At 42.6% G+C, this 14,469-nt stretch overlaps 1 protein-coding gene across 4 annotated transcripts in view; it reads left to right on the top strand.

The window, feature by feature from the left end:
* The window catches only part of svila (supervillin a), a 63,496-nt gene that overhangs the window by 32,126 nt on the left and 16,901 nt on the right, over window positions 1–14,469 (top strand). For 3 of the 4 annotated variants that reach the window (XM_085362610.1, XM_085362608.1, XM_085362613.1), the window contains 13 exons: window positions 327–633; window positions 1,213–1,278; window positions 2,024–2,513; window positions 3,589–3,748; window positions 5,564–5,696; window positions 8,157–8,210; window positions 9,708–9,779; window positions 10,314–10,370; window positions 11,691–11,856; window positions 12,362–12,445; window positions 13,132–13,218; window positions 13,750–13,927; window positions 14,022–14,194. In XM_085362610.1, coding sequence (XP_085218736.1) covers window positions 327–633; window positions 1,213–1,278; window positions 2,024–2,513; window positions 3,589–3,748; window positions 5,564–5,696; window positions 8,157–8,210; window positions 9,708–9,779; window positions 10,314–10,370; window positions 11,691–11,856; window positions 12,362–12,445; window positions 13,132–13,218; window positions 13,750–13,927; window positions 14,022–14,194 — 2,027 coding nt within the window. The remainder of the gene's footprint in view (window positions 1–326; window positions 634–1,212; window positions 1,279–2,023; window positions 2,514–3,588; window positions 3,749–5,563; window positions 5,697–8,156; window positions 8,211–9,707; window positions 9,780–10,313; window positions 10,371–11,690; window positions 11,857–12,361; window positions 12,446–13,131; window positions 13,219–13,749; window positions 13,928–14,021; window positions 14,195–14,469) is intronic. The other variant, XM_085362609.1, reaches the window with a different exon arrangement.

The following is a 14,469-nucleotide window of genomic DNA, read 5'->3' as shown; positions in this document are numbered from 1 at the left end:
TGTTTTAAACTATAGGATTGAGTTGCTGGTAAAGTTCTAATGCACAGTTTTAAGGTTTGGTGCCCTCATGTGTGATCGGAGGAAACTACATGAATTAATTGCTAAGATAGGACGTCTGGGTTTTTAACTCACTGCTTGGTGAGCATGACTCACCCTGCATGTGTAGCAAACCTTTTTAGCTCTGTGTTGGCGACTTTTATTGGCTGTCAGAAAATGCACTCTCTCTGACATGCCACTCGCTGGCTTGCATGAGCTCCCCACAAGCTTACAGAAGTCTCCGTTTTCTTCTCCCTCTTTGTCTCTTGGATGTCTTCTCCCCTCCTCAGCCTGCAGGCATCCTCACAGCAAAGTGCTGTTGCCCATGAGCAAGTGAGGGAGGCCCGGCGGGCGCAGGATACCAAGGAGATCCGGGGCCCGACGCAGACGTCTTCACTAAAAGAAAAAGATACAAAGCAGAGCGAGACTCAGGAGGAGCCTGACCTCTGCACCCTCAGCCTGGCTGAAAAGATGGCGCTGTTCAACCGGCTGGCTCAGCCCCCAACCAGGGTCACCCACACAAGAGGGGACACGCGGAAGCGGAGGGCCAACGCTCGCTACCAGACACAGCCCATCACACTGGGAGATATGGAACAGGTGGGGAAGCAGCAAGGTCACTTTGTTTCTCCAGTGCTTCGGTTCACTGGGAGAAGACCTCTTAACTTTGCTTTCTTACTGTACACATTCACTCTGTTAGTGCCACACAATACAAAGGTGGAGTATAAATGTAGTAATAATGTGTCATGACTTACTCGGTCAATCCAGTGTCTTATGCACAGAGTACGTGAATTAATATTTTTAGAGAACACAAGAGGAAAAGTGAAAATTCTGTTAATGAATATAAATGATGATGTAACTAAACAGCTGCTGTCCAGCTCTGGGAGCAGATTGCTGTTTAAGGGTAATGAATGTTAACAGAGTTTCAAATGGGCATGGATGGAATCATATGACAGAATTATTCTAGTGTTCACTGAAAAATGAAGAAATGTGAGAGCACCGAAGTGATGATATATGGAAAAGGGAAAAAAACATTTAAAGGTGGAAAAATTGAGAAGTTGCAATGATGACATGTTATCTGTTAGTCAGTGGGTTTGCAGGGGTTATAATTAAACTCCTGCTACTAAAGTAGAAAATCCATGAAACAAGAACTGCAGCATGCTGGTGTTTCTGCTCCAGGAGCTCTCAGACGTAGACCTCAGTGATGAGCAGGAGCTGTGTGACAGTCTGGTAGAAGACCTACAAGTAAGCTTCCTCTGAACAGTCACCGACCACCACTTGCCTGCATCAGTGGAGGCTGACACAGCGGGAGCACTCTTCTCAGAAATGACCGTCCATTTCTGTGAACAACACGCTCTGTGTTTTCTTTTTTGGCTCGTCTCCACATTGGTGTGATTTCATTCTGAATGTACGTTGCATGGCCCAGCTTGTGATAAAGCTCTGAGTCATCAACCCCAGTTCAATAAAGAGGCGTGGATGGATGAAGCACACATATCAGCGAGTCTGTGGGCTTTAAAAGATGTCTCTGTGACAAAGAAGAGGGAAACCAAAAGCAGTTCAACTCCCATCTACAGCCACAGGGGTTGAAAGTTTGATTGTGGGGGAAGTATGAGAGAGAAATTTGAAGCAAAAGCGAGTTAATGGATGGATACATGTTGCAAGTTTCCTTGACATGGCTGCTTTCTGTTGCTTGTCATTTGTTCCTCAGCAGAAGTGCCAGGTTAGTTCTCCTCTATGGATTATGAACCTAGTTGTTAAAAACTGAAAGTGTTTGTCATGCGTTGTGCGTCGGCGGCTGCTGGCATGGCTTTGTGATGTGGGCTGACCATTAAGAGAGGCTGCTGTGTGATGCCCAGGAAGTGCACTGAGTCAGGCAGGCTGTGACTAGTCAGCGTTATTCTCTCGATTGTTTGTGTGTGCACTTTGCCCGAGCCGTTTCTCAGCCTCTGTAGCAAACTGACCCACTTCTTTGTCTGTCTGCATTACACAGCTTCAAAACGGCACAGGCTCTCGGTTTGGACACCACCTATCTTCCTCGTCTTCCTCTGCACTCAGAGCAGGCGGGACGGTGTCCAGTGACCACGCCGGAGACATCCACATATCCACTGCAGCCTGCGTGGAGCCCACCTATCCCAGCTCTGACAGGTCTCTACCCCCTCGCCAACCAGACGGCCCAGTCGGGGGGTCCCAGGGATCCTCAGATCACCATAGGCATCACATTTTGCCCCAAGGGGAAGACCAGATTGATCTGGGAGGGGGGAAGAGGAAGTTGCCGTCTCCTGAGAGAGCAGTCAGGCAGACAGCACTGCCCCAGCCCCAGAGTGGGAGAGAAAGGAGAGAAGAGGAGGAAGAAGCAGAGGAGGAGCAGCTGCAGCAGTGGCCGGACAGTGCGATAGAAGAGGAAGTGCTGTGGAGCTCAGAGAGCCACAGGCTCCAGGACAGCCAGGAGCAAAGCCAGAGGAGCAGGGCCACCAGCGGAGGTAAGAAAACAGCAGGAGGAGGAGCTCAAAAGCATCAGTCTGCTTTTTATTGCCTGAACTACTCTGCTGTTTGTTCTGTCTTTACTGAAGTTTATAAACTTGCCAAGTTTACATTAAGATTTGGGGAGAATGATAACTGTAACTTGTCTATAGTAACATTCAACAGCGATATGTGTTATAGACCCTGAAGAGGAGAAGAGGATGGATGAATGGCTAGATGCATATTTCCTTTTTTTAGTAACTGGAAATATTTGGATCAGAGGGTAGTGCTGTGGACTTGTAGGTTAAAGCTAGCAGTAGGTTGTTATCTTGGTTAGTAAGGTGCACCTGCAACTTAATTTGGTGTTAAATGGGAAGCTTATTTTGGTTAGCATGCAGAGTTAGTGTTTCTGGGTAGAACACTGGAGTTTAACAGAAATAAATGAAAAAAGTGAAGCTAATCAGAAGACTAAAATAGGTTTTAAAATTTTAAAGAGCAAACTATGATAACAGTTGGTATCGGTTTCCGTCAACAAGTTCTAATCCAACCCACTTCCTGTGTGTCTGAGTGAAAATGTTGAGTTCAGACTGTGGTTTTCAGGCTTCCTTTGTATCTGAGCACTGCAGTAACACCGGGCCGTTCACTGTCTCTGTGTCAGCATGTGGCTTGTCAGAAAATAGAAATCAGTCAAACTGGAACTGTGGAACTTGTTTCGGGGCAGGGGGAAGGAATAGTGCGTTGACCTGAGTCTCCAGTGTGGGTTGTTTGATTACAGCTGTGGCAGAGATGTTTAAAGCTGTGAAAAGTGTCTTTGCTGCTTCTCACGAGGTGGACGGGATTATTTCGGTGAGCATGAAAGATGATTGCTGCGATGCTGCTTTGAGATGCTGAGTCTGCACTGTGACACCTCTGACTGTTATGTTAAAGGGTTTACACCCTACACAGCGATTCTTAGTTAATGTATTTTCCTCAAAAGATCATACAAGCGGTCACAGTTAATGTTTATGGAGTTGCTGCTGAGTTACTGATTTTTATTTATTTATTTATTTTCTCTCCCCCTCTCCTCTCACTATTTCTGTGTGCTCACACTCACAGACCTGCTGGAATCAACTGTGGTAACATCCAGAGCAACATCTGGCTTCCCCGAAGCAGCAGACACAGACAGCAACACACACCCAGCTGACCCGGTTCAACCTGAGCAGGGAGACGAACTGAGCGACAGGATGATGGCCCGACACATGTCCATCAGAGAGAGGTGAGCATGGAAGTGTGCTAAGATAGGATTTAATATATATTTACTGCATGTCTGACCATATTCACGTATTGCAGAATACCATTTACCTGTTTCTCGGTAAATTAATCCTACAAGAGCAACGCAAAAGAAATCACGGTTTGCTCTGCTAGCTACATGTTTGTTTGTTTTTTAATTCATTAACAATAAAAATAAGTTTAAATGTCTTTGTTTTTTAAAGAAAATACATGTATTTCAAGACAAAATGCCGTGGTCACTGAAAACAGGTGTCGGTGCATAAAAATGCTAAATGATTAGGACCAATGGTTTCATTATTCATGAATGGTCATCAGTCATAGCACATTTGTGATCAGCTCTTTTACTTTTAAATTAAGAATGGATAAAATGTGATGACTCAAAATTACATCATGAGGGCAAAGAGGGAGGAGTTTTTAGGGTATTAGAGGGTTTTTTTCTTTACTGTTGAGCTTCCTGGGATGAAGTCTGGAGTATTAACAGAAGCAAAATGATAAAGAAAAGAAATTATAGATTTTTTTTCATTACATTTCATTGTTGTTATATAACAAAACTAAAGCTGAGTATTGGATTCCTGAGCAAATCCTTACATAAGTCCTGTTATGTCATACTGGGATAATTGAGCTGTTCGTGCTAGTTGACTGGCAGACATAGGACACTAATCATGCTCTAAACTGACTGATGATATAATAAAGTTGCATGTAAACTGGTGTTAAAGCCTGTGGAGTTTGTACTAGTTATTGTGCTTCTCGTAAATCTGACTCTTTGACCATGTTTTGACTAATTTGTGTCGTTCCCACGTTCAAAGCATTTCTCTGGAGCAAGGGTCTGTATCCCAGATACAGCTTGCAAGTTGGACTGAGTGTTGCTTTCATCCTGTTTTTGCATTTGCTGTGTAGCCCTGGGGGCAGAACAGGACATTTCCTCGCTGGGTCACAGAGGGGTGCTTGTGATGGGGGGGCAAGTGGGGCACAGCCAGGACCCTGACCTCTTGCATATATTGGTCCTGTCTGCCCCAGCTCACAGATGAGAGCTCAATAATTGAAGCTCTGTTCTTGCTCACGTTTAGGTTTTTAGACTTGTCGAGTACTTTAAACCTAATCCCAGTTTTCCTTATTAAAAAGATGGAAAAATTCAGGGTTGAGGTTTGAGTTGCTTTCCCAGCTCCTGTTACACTGACTGGCTTCTCTAATCAATGTTTATGTGTAATTGGATCAGAGCTGTCATTGCTCTGTCTGTACACTGTTTACTTCTGCAGCTCCTAAACAACATGCTCGCTGCCTCTGTTTAATGTCTGCTGTCTTCTCAGCAGACATGGCTGCTTTTTGTTGGCTTTACTATTGTGACAGGTTGGGCTAAAAGCTCTGGGGAAGTAAGGTTTTGTGTTTCTTCGGCACATGTGGAAATAAAGAGTCTGCCTGCAGCTGCAAACTCAATGGCTCTTCATTAAAACCACAGCGTGTAGTTGCTTTTGTGCCATCCTTAACATACAGTTTGTCATGTCACGTTTGACAAAGTGTCTCAAAATCATCTTCATAAAACTCACCTCTTAAACAAATTGCTCAAGTTTTCCATAAATGCTCTGGATTAAATTTGAAAGCCTAGCCAAAATAAGGATTTGTTGCGTTTTTTTTTGTTTTGAAAAGTGTCCTCTAACTACAAAAAACTCAACTGAAAAACATTATTTATTATTATGAGCGCTTTGAGTACTCCGGGAGAGTAGAAAAGCGCTATATAAGAATTAGTCCATATACCATTTATTTGTATGCTACAGCTCATGATCCTCTCCCCTTCCCCACTCAGAGTCGCCTTGTTAAAGAAGAGTGGCGAGGAGGACTGGAGGAACAGGATCAATAAGAAGCAGGATGTGGTGAAGATTGCTGCAGCAGAGCAGAATGCTCAACTCTGGGAGGTGGAGCAGAGCTTCAAGAAGAAGGTAACCACCTGACGTGAGCACCCACTGCTGAATTAGCACGTCAACAGAGAAGCCTGAGGTTGTCCCTTGTATCGCTCATGTTTTTGCACGTAGTCATAGCAGCATGCATTCATGACTGACTCTGCTACTTTGTGTCCACAAGACCTGAATGCAGAAGTGATGCAGTGAGTTGGTTAATTTGATTTGATCGACTGTGTCGCATTATGAAAGCAAGTATTTAATGTGTCAGCCTCTGAGATCATGCCGCTCAGTAGGTGTTCTCGATCTTCTATTGCTGACGTGTACAGAAAGAAAAATCTGATCAAAGACTGATACCCTTTAAACAATCACTTCTGTAGAACAGAGCTACAAGGAACATGGTAACAATTTTCAATATCTCTAAACAGAGAGGTCGTGTTTTTGTCTGCGTCTTTTGATCTTTTTCTCTTTTCTCTGTTCTGTCTCAAGCAGCTGTTGCATGTTTTTGTTCTTGGACTGTATCAAGAGATAATCTGCATGTCTTCCATCCTGGCAGTAGAATACATACTGTGGTGTCTGGATCAGTCACACAATACTTCATGGGGCATGCTGTTTTTATTTCCTAAATATGGAAGCCTGCGGCTGCCACTATTCAATCATGAACATTTTTTTCTTTCCTTTCCTTTCTTTTTAGGATACTAATTTTTTCATACGTCAAACCTTTAAAATCCAATTTGATTTTAGGCCGAAAATGCATAAATGCAGTGAAATTAAACGCACGCAGTTCAAATACTTGGGTAACTTTTATGTTATCCCAACATTTTAGCTTATCAGATTTCTAATAAATAGTGAAACCCTATTTATATAATAGTAATATAATCCCAAGGCTGACAATCACAAATGCAGTTTTGCGTTGTGATGAATCATTTCTGGAGTAGCAAAAGTGAAAGCACGCAGGCTAGAATATTCATAGGGCCACTCTTCCTAAGCTGTTCACTTAATTCTGATTCATTTAGCCCCGCTCGAATGAATGTATTACTACATGTAGCCATGTAATAAACTATACATAACTGTACTTGTGATAGTATACCTGGTACTTGAAATGGATATCTCATGTCTCTAAATAAGTTTTGGGGGGAGTTGACATAGAATAATCCTGCTGTTTAAGAGTTTTATTTTGCATTATGACGATAAAATATTAATAGAACAAACGTGAAAATTAATCAGTCAGGATTTAATCTCATTTGAAGGGTGTGTGTATATAAATGTAGAATGTAAAAAAACTTGAGCATCTTGGAAACAGTAGCCAGTCACTCATAAAAACTTGAAACACATGATTGAACATGAGTATTTGCAGCCTTTGACTTCCAAATTTTGAAGTTTTGCCTCATGTATGTTTTATACTTGTTATGAATATTAAAGAAGCTTAATTAAGTTGGATTTTAATCCTATTTGTTGCCTGAATGACTCACATACTGAGATGGCTTTCCCCTCCAGAGAAAAGCTGAGAGCACTTTGTAGAGTTTAACTTTTCTCTGAGAGTTGAAAAGTATTCAAACTGTCAGCTACATGTGAGTGTTGTACTAACTGAACTGTAAAATGTAGCCTCTGTGTTTAGTCATGCTAGGCCTTTGTTTCTAATTAACTGCATGTTACATGTAAACTTTCACTCTTCTGTTTGTCTCTGTTTGCATGTCCTTTACTTTTTCTTTTTTAAAATAAAAAAATAAACCTGATTTCTTTCCTCTGCATGTTGACTGCGTTTCTGTTTTTGAAGGAAGGGTTAGGTCAGGCACAGGACACGCACCTCTCTGTTTAGACATATTCAGCTGCCGTGGCACAGCTGTTTTTGTTTCCAGCAGCTTATCAAGGTTTGCTCAGCTCGACAGCTTTACACATACATATTTTCATTTTGGGTTAGTAGTTTGTTTAAGGTCAGGAAGTACTTTACCTACGTAGCTTTGATTCATCGTGTGCAATCAGACACACTGATTGAGGAGCTTTTTCTGGGGGGGTTTTTGTTTTGGTTTTTTTAAAGATATGTCTTAATCAAATCAGGGAAATCTTTCAAGACCTAATCAAATTGAAGTGATGGCTGGGTCCAGGTCAAGGGGAAGGGCAGTTGATGTTTTTCATCTTGTTTCCATCCTCCAATTCATCCGAGCGAGTAGACATGATTCATCAGGTTTCCTGTTTTGAATCGAAGAAGTGCAAAACTACAGATAATGCAGATACAGAACCGAGTCAGAGAAAAACGGCAAGTAGAGCAGAATAAAGGCTGTTTGGACAACTTTGCTTTTTGATGGACTTTGTTTCTTTTTACTTTACACATACTACAAACTTGATATTTACCTAGAAATTAACCATTCGCCCGCGTGATAAATGTCATACCTGGAGTATAGAATCTGTAAAGACTCACAGGGAGCGGGAGTAATGTGCTTTGGCCTGTGTGTGAAATGAATGCTGGGAACTGTCCCTTTTTCTTTGGCTGCTCGTCTGTAGGATGATGAAGCGATGATGATGATTGACGAGTTTGCTGTGTCCGACCAGCTTTGGGTAAGGCCCGTGCAGAAACCAAACGTGTGTGCACGTATGTGTCAAATGCATTTAGTTTTCATTTTTCCATCTTTAACTTTGTTTCCTGTTGAAAACTCTTAGCCTTGGTGGAACACACAGAGCTACGTTTGTGTGTCTGTTTGTGGTGGTACTGGTGGTGGAACTGCGTGTGGGTGTGTCTTAAAGACAAATTGTATTAATAATCATTCTGATTGTTGTAATTATGCTGTGTTCCTCATCCCACCACTGCTCATCAGGTTTCAGATTTATAATTGTGTTAGAATTTCCTGTTCTGTCTTACACTATGAATCTAATTTAATTGAGTTAAAAATTTCCCATTTATCATATTGACTTTGGCACGCAACCTCTGCTTCTCTAATCGACTCACATTTATGACAAATGTTTCTTGTGGCGTAAGATTTGTCTGAAAGTTGGTCTAAAATCTCAAGAGTCAGTTTGGCGTGCTTCAATCTGCTTCCAGTTTCATCTCTGTTCCAGTGGTTCAGGGCTGTGGCTTTGCATATTAATGTGGCTGCAGGGATTTTTTTATTAATTTATTATTAATGTGTATTGTTTGCACAATGTGTTTGTTTCATTGGTGGATACAAGTAACAAGAAAGAATATAAATGATTAAAAGTGAGGAAAACCATCAATAACCACTAACGGGGAAATTTTTAAATGGTAAAAACACAAACATGACATAATTCTTTAAATTCAGCTTATGGTACATCAGTGGAAAAAGTAAACAAGATGTCCATGAGAACCATATTGTGAATCTTTTTTTAAACCCTCACTGTGAAGTTAACCAGCTAAGCGAGCATGATTGTGCACATACAGAGTAGAGCAGGCAGCTGTACGTCTTGGGGAAACACTACTGAGGCAACAGCGTTTTGGTAATTAATGAGAACCATTCAACCAAATGAGATCAGATTGTCTTATACACAATGCTCACCCACAACACTTGAACCAGACTGAATGAATGGTAGTGGTGGATAACATACCCGACAGGTTTGAGTCTAAATAACTGCTGTTGCATTTTGTTGTAATGTTACAGCAAAACAAGGTTTCTGCAAAGTAACTGAACTGCACTTTAAATTAGATCATCTCTTTCTTTTATTGTTACACTCCCCTCAATATGACACAGGCTAGAATACCCTGACCTTTACTTAGGTCAGGGTATTCTTCTGGAATGAAGACTTTCTGTTGTAAGTTTGGAGCCTCTAACCCCAAACTGAGATCATCCCAATGCCTCGTCTGTGACACAACTTGTTATTTCCTGAAACCCGTTGAAAAATCTCCAGAGCTGCAGAGTTCATTGTACAGTTGTTTTTGCAAAGAGTCTCACACTACATGTAACTAGAAAACTGATACATTAAAGCCTTGTTTCGCATGATGCCAGTGTTTCTAAAATCCCAGCGACACCCCTGCAGCTGCTATACTCCTGATCATCCCCTTCATGTGTATGTGTACATTTCCTATTTCTGTGGCTTCCATAGGAGCCAGTGTTTGCTGCTACTTTCTCTACTCCTCCTGAGCCTCCTTACAATGCAACCGAATCAGCCAGCCAGGTAGGACGTGTCAACAGGTCTTGCTGCCTTGCATTGCTTGTTGTACTTGCTCACACACCTGCTTCACTAAACTCACACATTACAAACCCTATTCTACAACTTTGCTCCTTAGCCACATCACTGTGGTTAATATGCATTATTAATGTGTTCATTCTGAGGTTCGGAAATATTTGGACAGTGGTGGAATTTCTTTAATTTTTGCCTCTGTACACCACCATTTACTTTTGAGTTTCTGAAAAACTGAGACTGTATAAAAATGTCCTTAATGGTTAATTAATGAACTGGTAATTGGTGAATTAGAGCTGAAGTCTGCACTTTTTGATTTAAAATCCACTGCGGTGTATGGGAGGCAAAACCATTCAGGCACTAGCACACTGATATTGATATAAGTCGCACATCGTTATCAGCACAGGGCCAGCATGGCAGCCCCTGCAGCTTCTCGTGCTTGTGCAGAGCTTGGATCTTTTCTTCCGTCTTTTCATCCATAATCCTCATCTTTTCTTACCTTCCTCATCCATCCCTCTGGTTGTGAAGGCCATCAGATCTCGCAGACCCGTGCAGGTGGATGAAAAACACCCCTGGAGACGAAAGGTGACCCTTTCGAAGCTATACACAGCTTTCTGGGCAATTCCTCCCCCTCCCACTCACCGCTGGCAGCCTCCACACAAACACAGCAATCAAAGCTCCAGCACCATGAGTTGCAGTCTGCTATATTCAATAGACTTCTTCCATTTTACTGTCACGAGTTACTTTAAACACCCACACAGTCATGTGTCATTTCTTAATATTGTTCAAATAGAGGTGAATGACTTTAGCACTGTGTGAGGCAAAGATTTTCTCATTTTCTCTGTGTGTACTCTTTGTGTATTTGGGCACTTTGTTGTTTATGAATGTGGGAAACATTTAAACACACAGACTGCAAAAGATACAGTACTGTGTCCATTTTGATGGGTAGATTTTAGTGATGAGTGCAGTTTGAACAGTGTCAAACTCAAAGGCCACACTCAAAAATGAGAATCACATCTGGCATTTCCCCAAAATGTTGTTGATTTTTGTCCAGATAAAACCCACATCCAGGCATTAAGAAGTCCATACAAAGTTAACTTAATGGACGTGCCATTTAGCCCAACAACCTCGCTTCCTCACCTCACAGCCCTGCTGACCACAGCGTTAATCAAAAGCCTGAATATTACAGCTACTAGGAGACTGGAGGTGTTTATAAAATCATTGTCTTTACATTACAGCTTTAACAGAGCAAGTTAGCTGCACTGTACAGTCGAATCTTCTGGCATCAAGTTTCTGTGCATAAACGCCTGAAAGCTGTGAATAAACTGCAGCTTCTCTGCAGTTTTCGTCCTTCTTCATTGCCATTTGGATCCAACACATATTTTGCGTTACAGTTCAGCAGCTTTCTGCAGCGCCTCTACGACTCCAAACCTCTGCTGGCGTGCAGAATAGAAAACTGAGTTTATATCTCAGCAAATGGATCCGTGGGTCGATGCCGAGAAGCATTCGGTCTCCCACGTCTCTGGAGACTTTCTGACCTTGTTATCAACAGTCTGTTTACTTCCATGAAAGTACAGGAAACGCTGTTTAATTTGGCGTGTGACTCCAAATGTGGTGCTTAATGATCATTGTGCAGCTTCAGCTAAGCAGGGTAAAATTTATAAATAGTCTTAAAAGATTTTGTGGCCACATGACAATTTGTAAAGGGCCATATTTGTCCTGTGGGCTTTGAGTTTGTATAGCAAGCACTTTTATGAAGGACATTTAAATAAATGCAGGGATGTGATGGGTTACCCATTCACAAAATGCTCCCTGGAATGCATCGCACATTACAAATGATGCAGTAAGGCACCTGAGAAGTGTTCTCTTACACTTGACACTGACTTGTCCTCCCTCTTTTCTCAGAGGTTAGCAGAGGCAGAGATGGAGTCTGAGAGCATCGAGGCTCACATGTCCATTGAGGAGAGGAAGCAGCTGATCGTGGCCCGAGAGGAATCCTGGAAGTCTAAAGGCCACGGAGCTGCCAATGACTCGACCCAGTTCACTGTGGCTGCACGCATGGTGAAGAAAGGTCAGAGGGCAAAAACGCTCACTTTCCACTGGCATACCTGTGCTCGTTATGCACTGCTGCAGAGCAATAAAGAGTTAACGTCAGCCTCAGCTCTGTGTCCTGAATGCTTAAAAAAAGCTTGCTCCACAGCTAGCAGCTTGGGGAGAATGACTCTCGTTTTCCCTCCATCAGGCCAGAGTAGCTGCTCCAAGGCCTTCGCTGAAGCAGAAATGATTTAATGGTTGGAGCTTTCCGCATTAGCTGTGCACTTACCCTGACGTGGCAAACGATGGACAGTTTCATTAACTATTCCTGCTTATTATTCCAGAGCTCTGTAACATACAACACATGCAAAGACACCCACACCTGTTGCTTTCTGTGTGAACCTACAAACTGATAGTACTGCATCTGCCTGTGAAACTATGAAAACAAATGAATTTGTGTTTTTACTAAAATCACAAACAGCCCTTCCCCTTCAGATTGTACCTGAGTCATCACATGTATATGTACGTCTCTGTTGCTGCAGGTCTGGCCTCCCCTGCTGCTCTTCAGAATCCTGTGCCGTCCAAACCCAAGAATGGCAGCATTGCCATCTCTAAACCACAGGATGGTCAGTTGCACTTCATTTCTGTGTTTCCCTGTTAGAGCATGTCACCCTGCTTTCATGTTAACAGATGGTTTCAGGAGGGTTTTTCAGGACTTTAAGAGTTCAGCCATTGCTTAAATCCGATTTAAATTAATGACGCGACTTTGTTACCTCGTTAGCCTCTGAGCTCATGTTGCGTAGGTGCTAAATGTATACTTTTGTGTTATTCTGTTTTTGCTTTTCTTTCCAAAGACATGGAACAGATGTCTGATACTGAAGGTTTACTCTTTTTGTCTTTTTTGCCATTTATCACGCCGCTCATCCAAACCACCAATATCACCAACACTAATGTGACTCGTGTTGCTGTGAGACTTCTATTGGCTTGTAAAGCCTAATAGAACGTAGCCCAGGGGAAGGCAATCACCTGGACTAATGTGCATGAGTCTGAAGTGCTGAAGAGTTCACATTTGGAGGCCTTGGAAGTGCTTGTGACCATGTTTAGATTTACGGCATTGTGACTGTAACTTTCCATTATACTCATTATTCAGTCAACAGAAGCAACATTAGTCGTAACATGTATGAGCAGAACCTCATGTTGCTTTCCTTTTCACCTAAAATCAAACACTTTGTTGGCTCTGTCGTGCGTGTGTGTGTGTGTGCGCGCGTGTGTGTGTGTGTGTGTGTGTGCGTGTGTGCGTGTGCGTGTGCAGAAATCAAGGCCATGCCAGATCTGAACCTGGAGTCAGACATGAAGCTGGATAAATTGGAGTCATTCCTGGGCAAGCTCAACAATAAAAGTGAGTCCTTCACAGACACGAGTATTAATGGTGCCTGCTTACATGTAGGTATGGAAGCTGATAGCTGCAGAAACTATCTTTTCTTGATATCATTAGACGATACAAGTGATATCAAACTATTTTCTACAAAAGCAACATTTGACATGGAGCTGCTGCAAAACTGTTCTTTTTAAATATTGAAGAACCAGGTAAACTTTGATCTTTTCACTCGGACGTTTCTGAGTGGGCTTGTGTGACAATCTGATCCATATTCATCCCGTGCAGGTCAGCATGCAACCTGTAATAGAAGACAGTAGGCCACAGCTAAACCATGTACTGCGGACTGTGTCTATAGCATCATGTTAGACACCTAAGATAAATGAAAGTCAATTTGTGTAATTATGTGTTAGATAAAGCCCTCACACAGAATGGTTGGTTGTTATTAGTGGGGCTTGTTAAAACACCAGTTAAAAGTCACAAAGAAAGTGAATAATTTCCATTTTCTGTATTTTTGTGGTTTTTAAAGAGTCGCTTCTTTCTGTCTGTCCTCAGTGTCTGGACTGCCAGAAGCAACCATCACAGTGACGGAAAAGAAGGTAAAGGAAGTGATGACCCTCGAAGACGAAACTTTTTCCAAGTTCTACCGCCAAGTGGAGGAACTTCCTTCCGTCACCAACAAGCTGGAGATAGATGACGACTTTGATGCCATCTTCGGTCCCCAGGTGCCAAAGTAAGCTCTCGATGCCTGATGTGGTTTTGACTCATCACTGAGGGTGAGACTTGTTCCTGTTAACTGTGACCCTTTACCGCTGACCTCTCTGCAGGCTGACCTCAGAGATGGTACAGCACAAGCGGGCGGTGCGCCCAGCACGTAACGTCCAGTCATCCAGGAACCCTCTAAAGATGCTGGCTGCCAGGGAGGACATCAGACACGAGTACACGGAGCAGAGGCTCAACATCGGCCTGCTGGAGAGCAAAAGGATGAAGGCTGAGAAGAGTGAGTGAGGATGGATGAGGAGCAGCTGTTTAAAATAATATACAGTCTCCTTGACGATGCTCTATTTGTCCAAGCACCAACAGGTTGTTGTAATTTATCATTCCTGCGGTTGTTGCCAGGCGCATTGGACACTGCCATTCCTACTTTACCCTGCATGTCAAACTGTGCCGTGTTGTGGGAGGCTGGTGAAATTGACAGATGCACAAAGAGGCCAAAAATCTCTTCTCTCTTCTTCCCTGTGATGTGTGCATTCATGTTATCAGCAAATGCAAATA

Source organism: Diplotaxodon limnothrissa, linkage group LG9 (assembly GCF_057381915.1).
Source record: "Diplotaxodon limnothrissa isolate DT_005_m linkage group LG9, D_limnothrissa_male_GT1.1, whole genome shotgun sequence".
Classification (NCBI taxonomy): domain Eukaryota; kingdom Metazoa; phylum Chordata; class Actinopteri; order Cichliformes; family Cichlidae; genus Diplotaxodon; species Diplotaxodon limnothrissa.
Note: the sequence above shows the minus strand (reverse complement) of the source record. Positions and strands in the feature narration are given on the sequence as shown.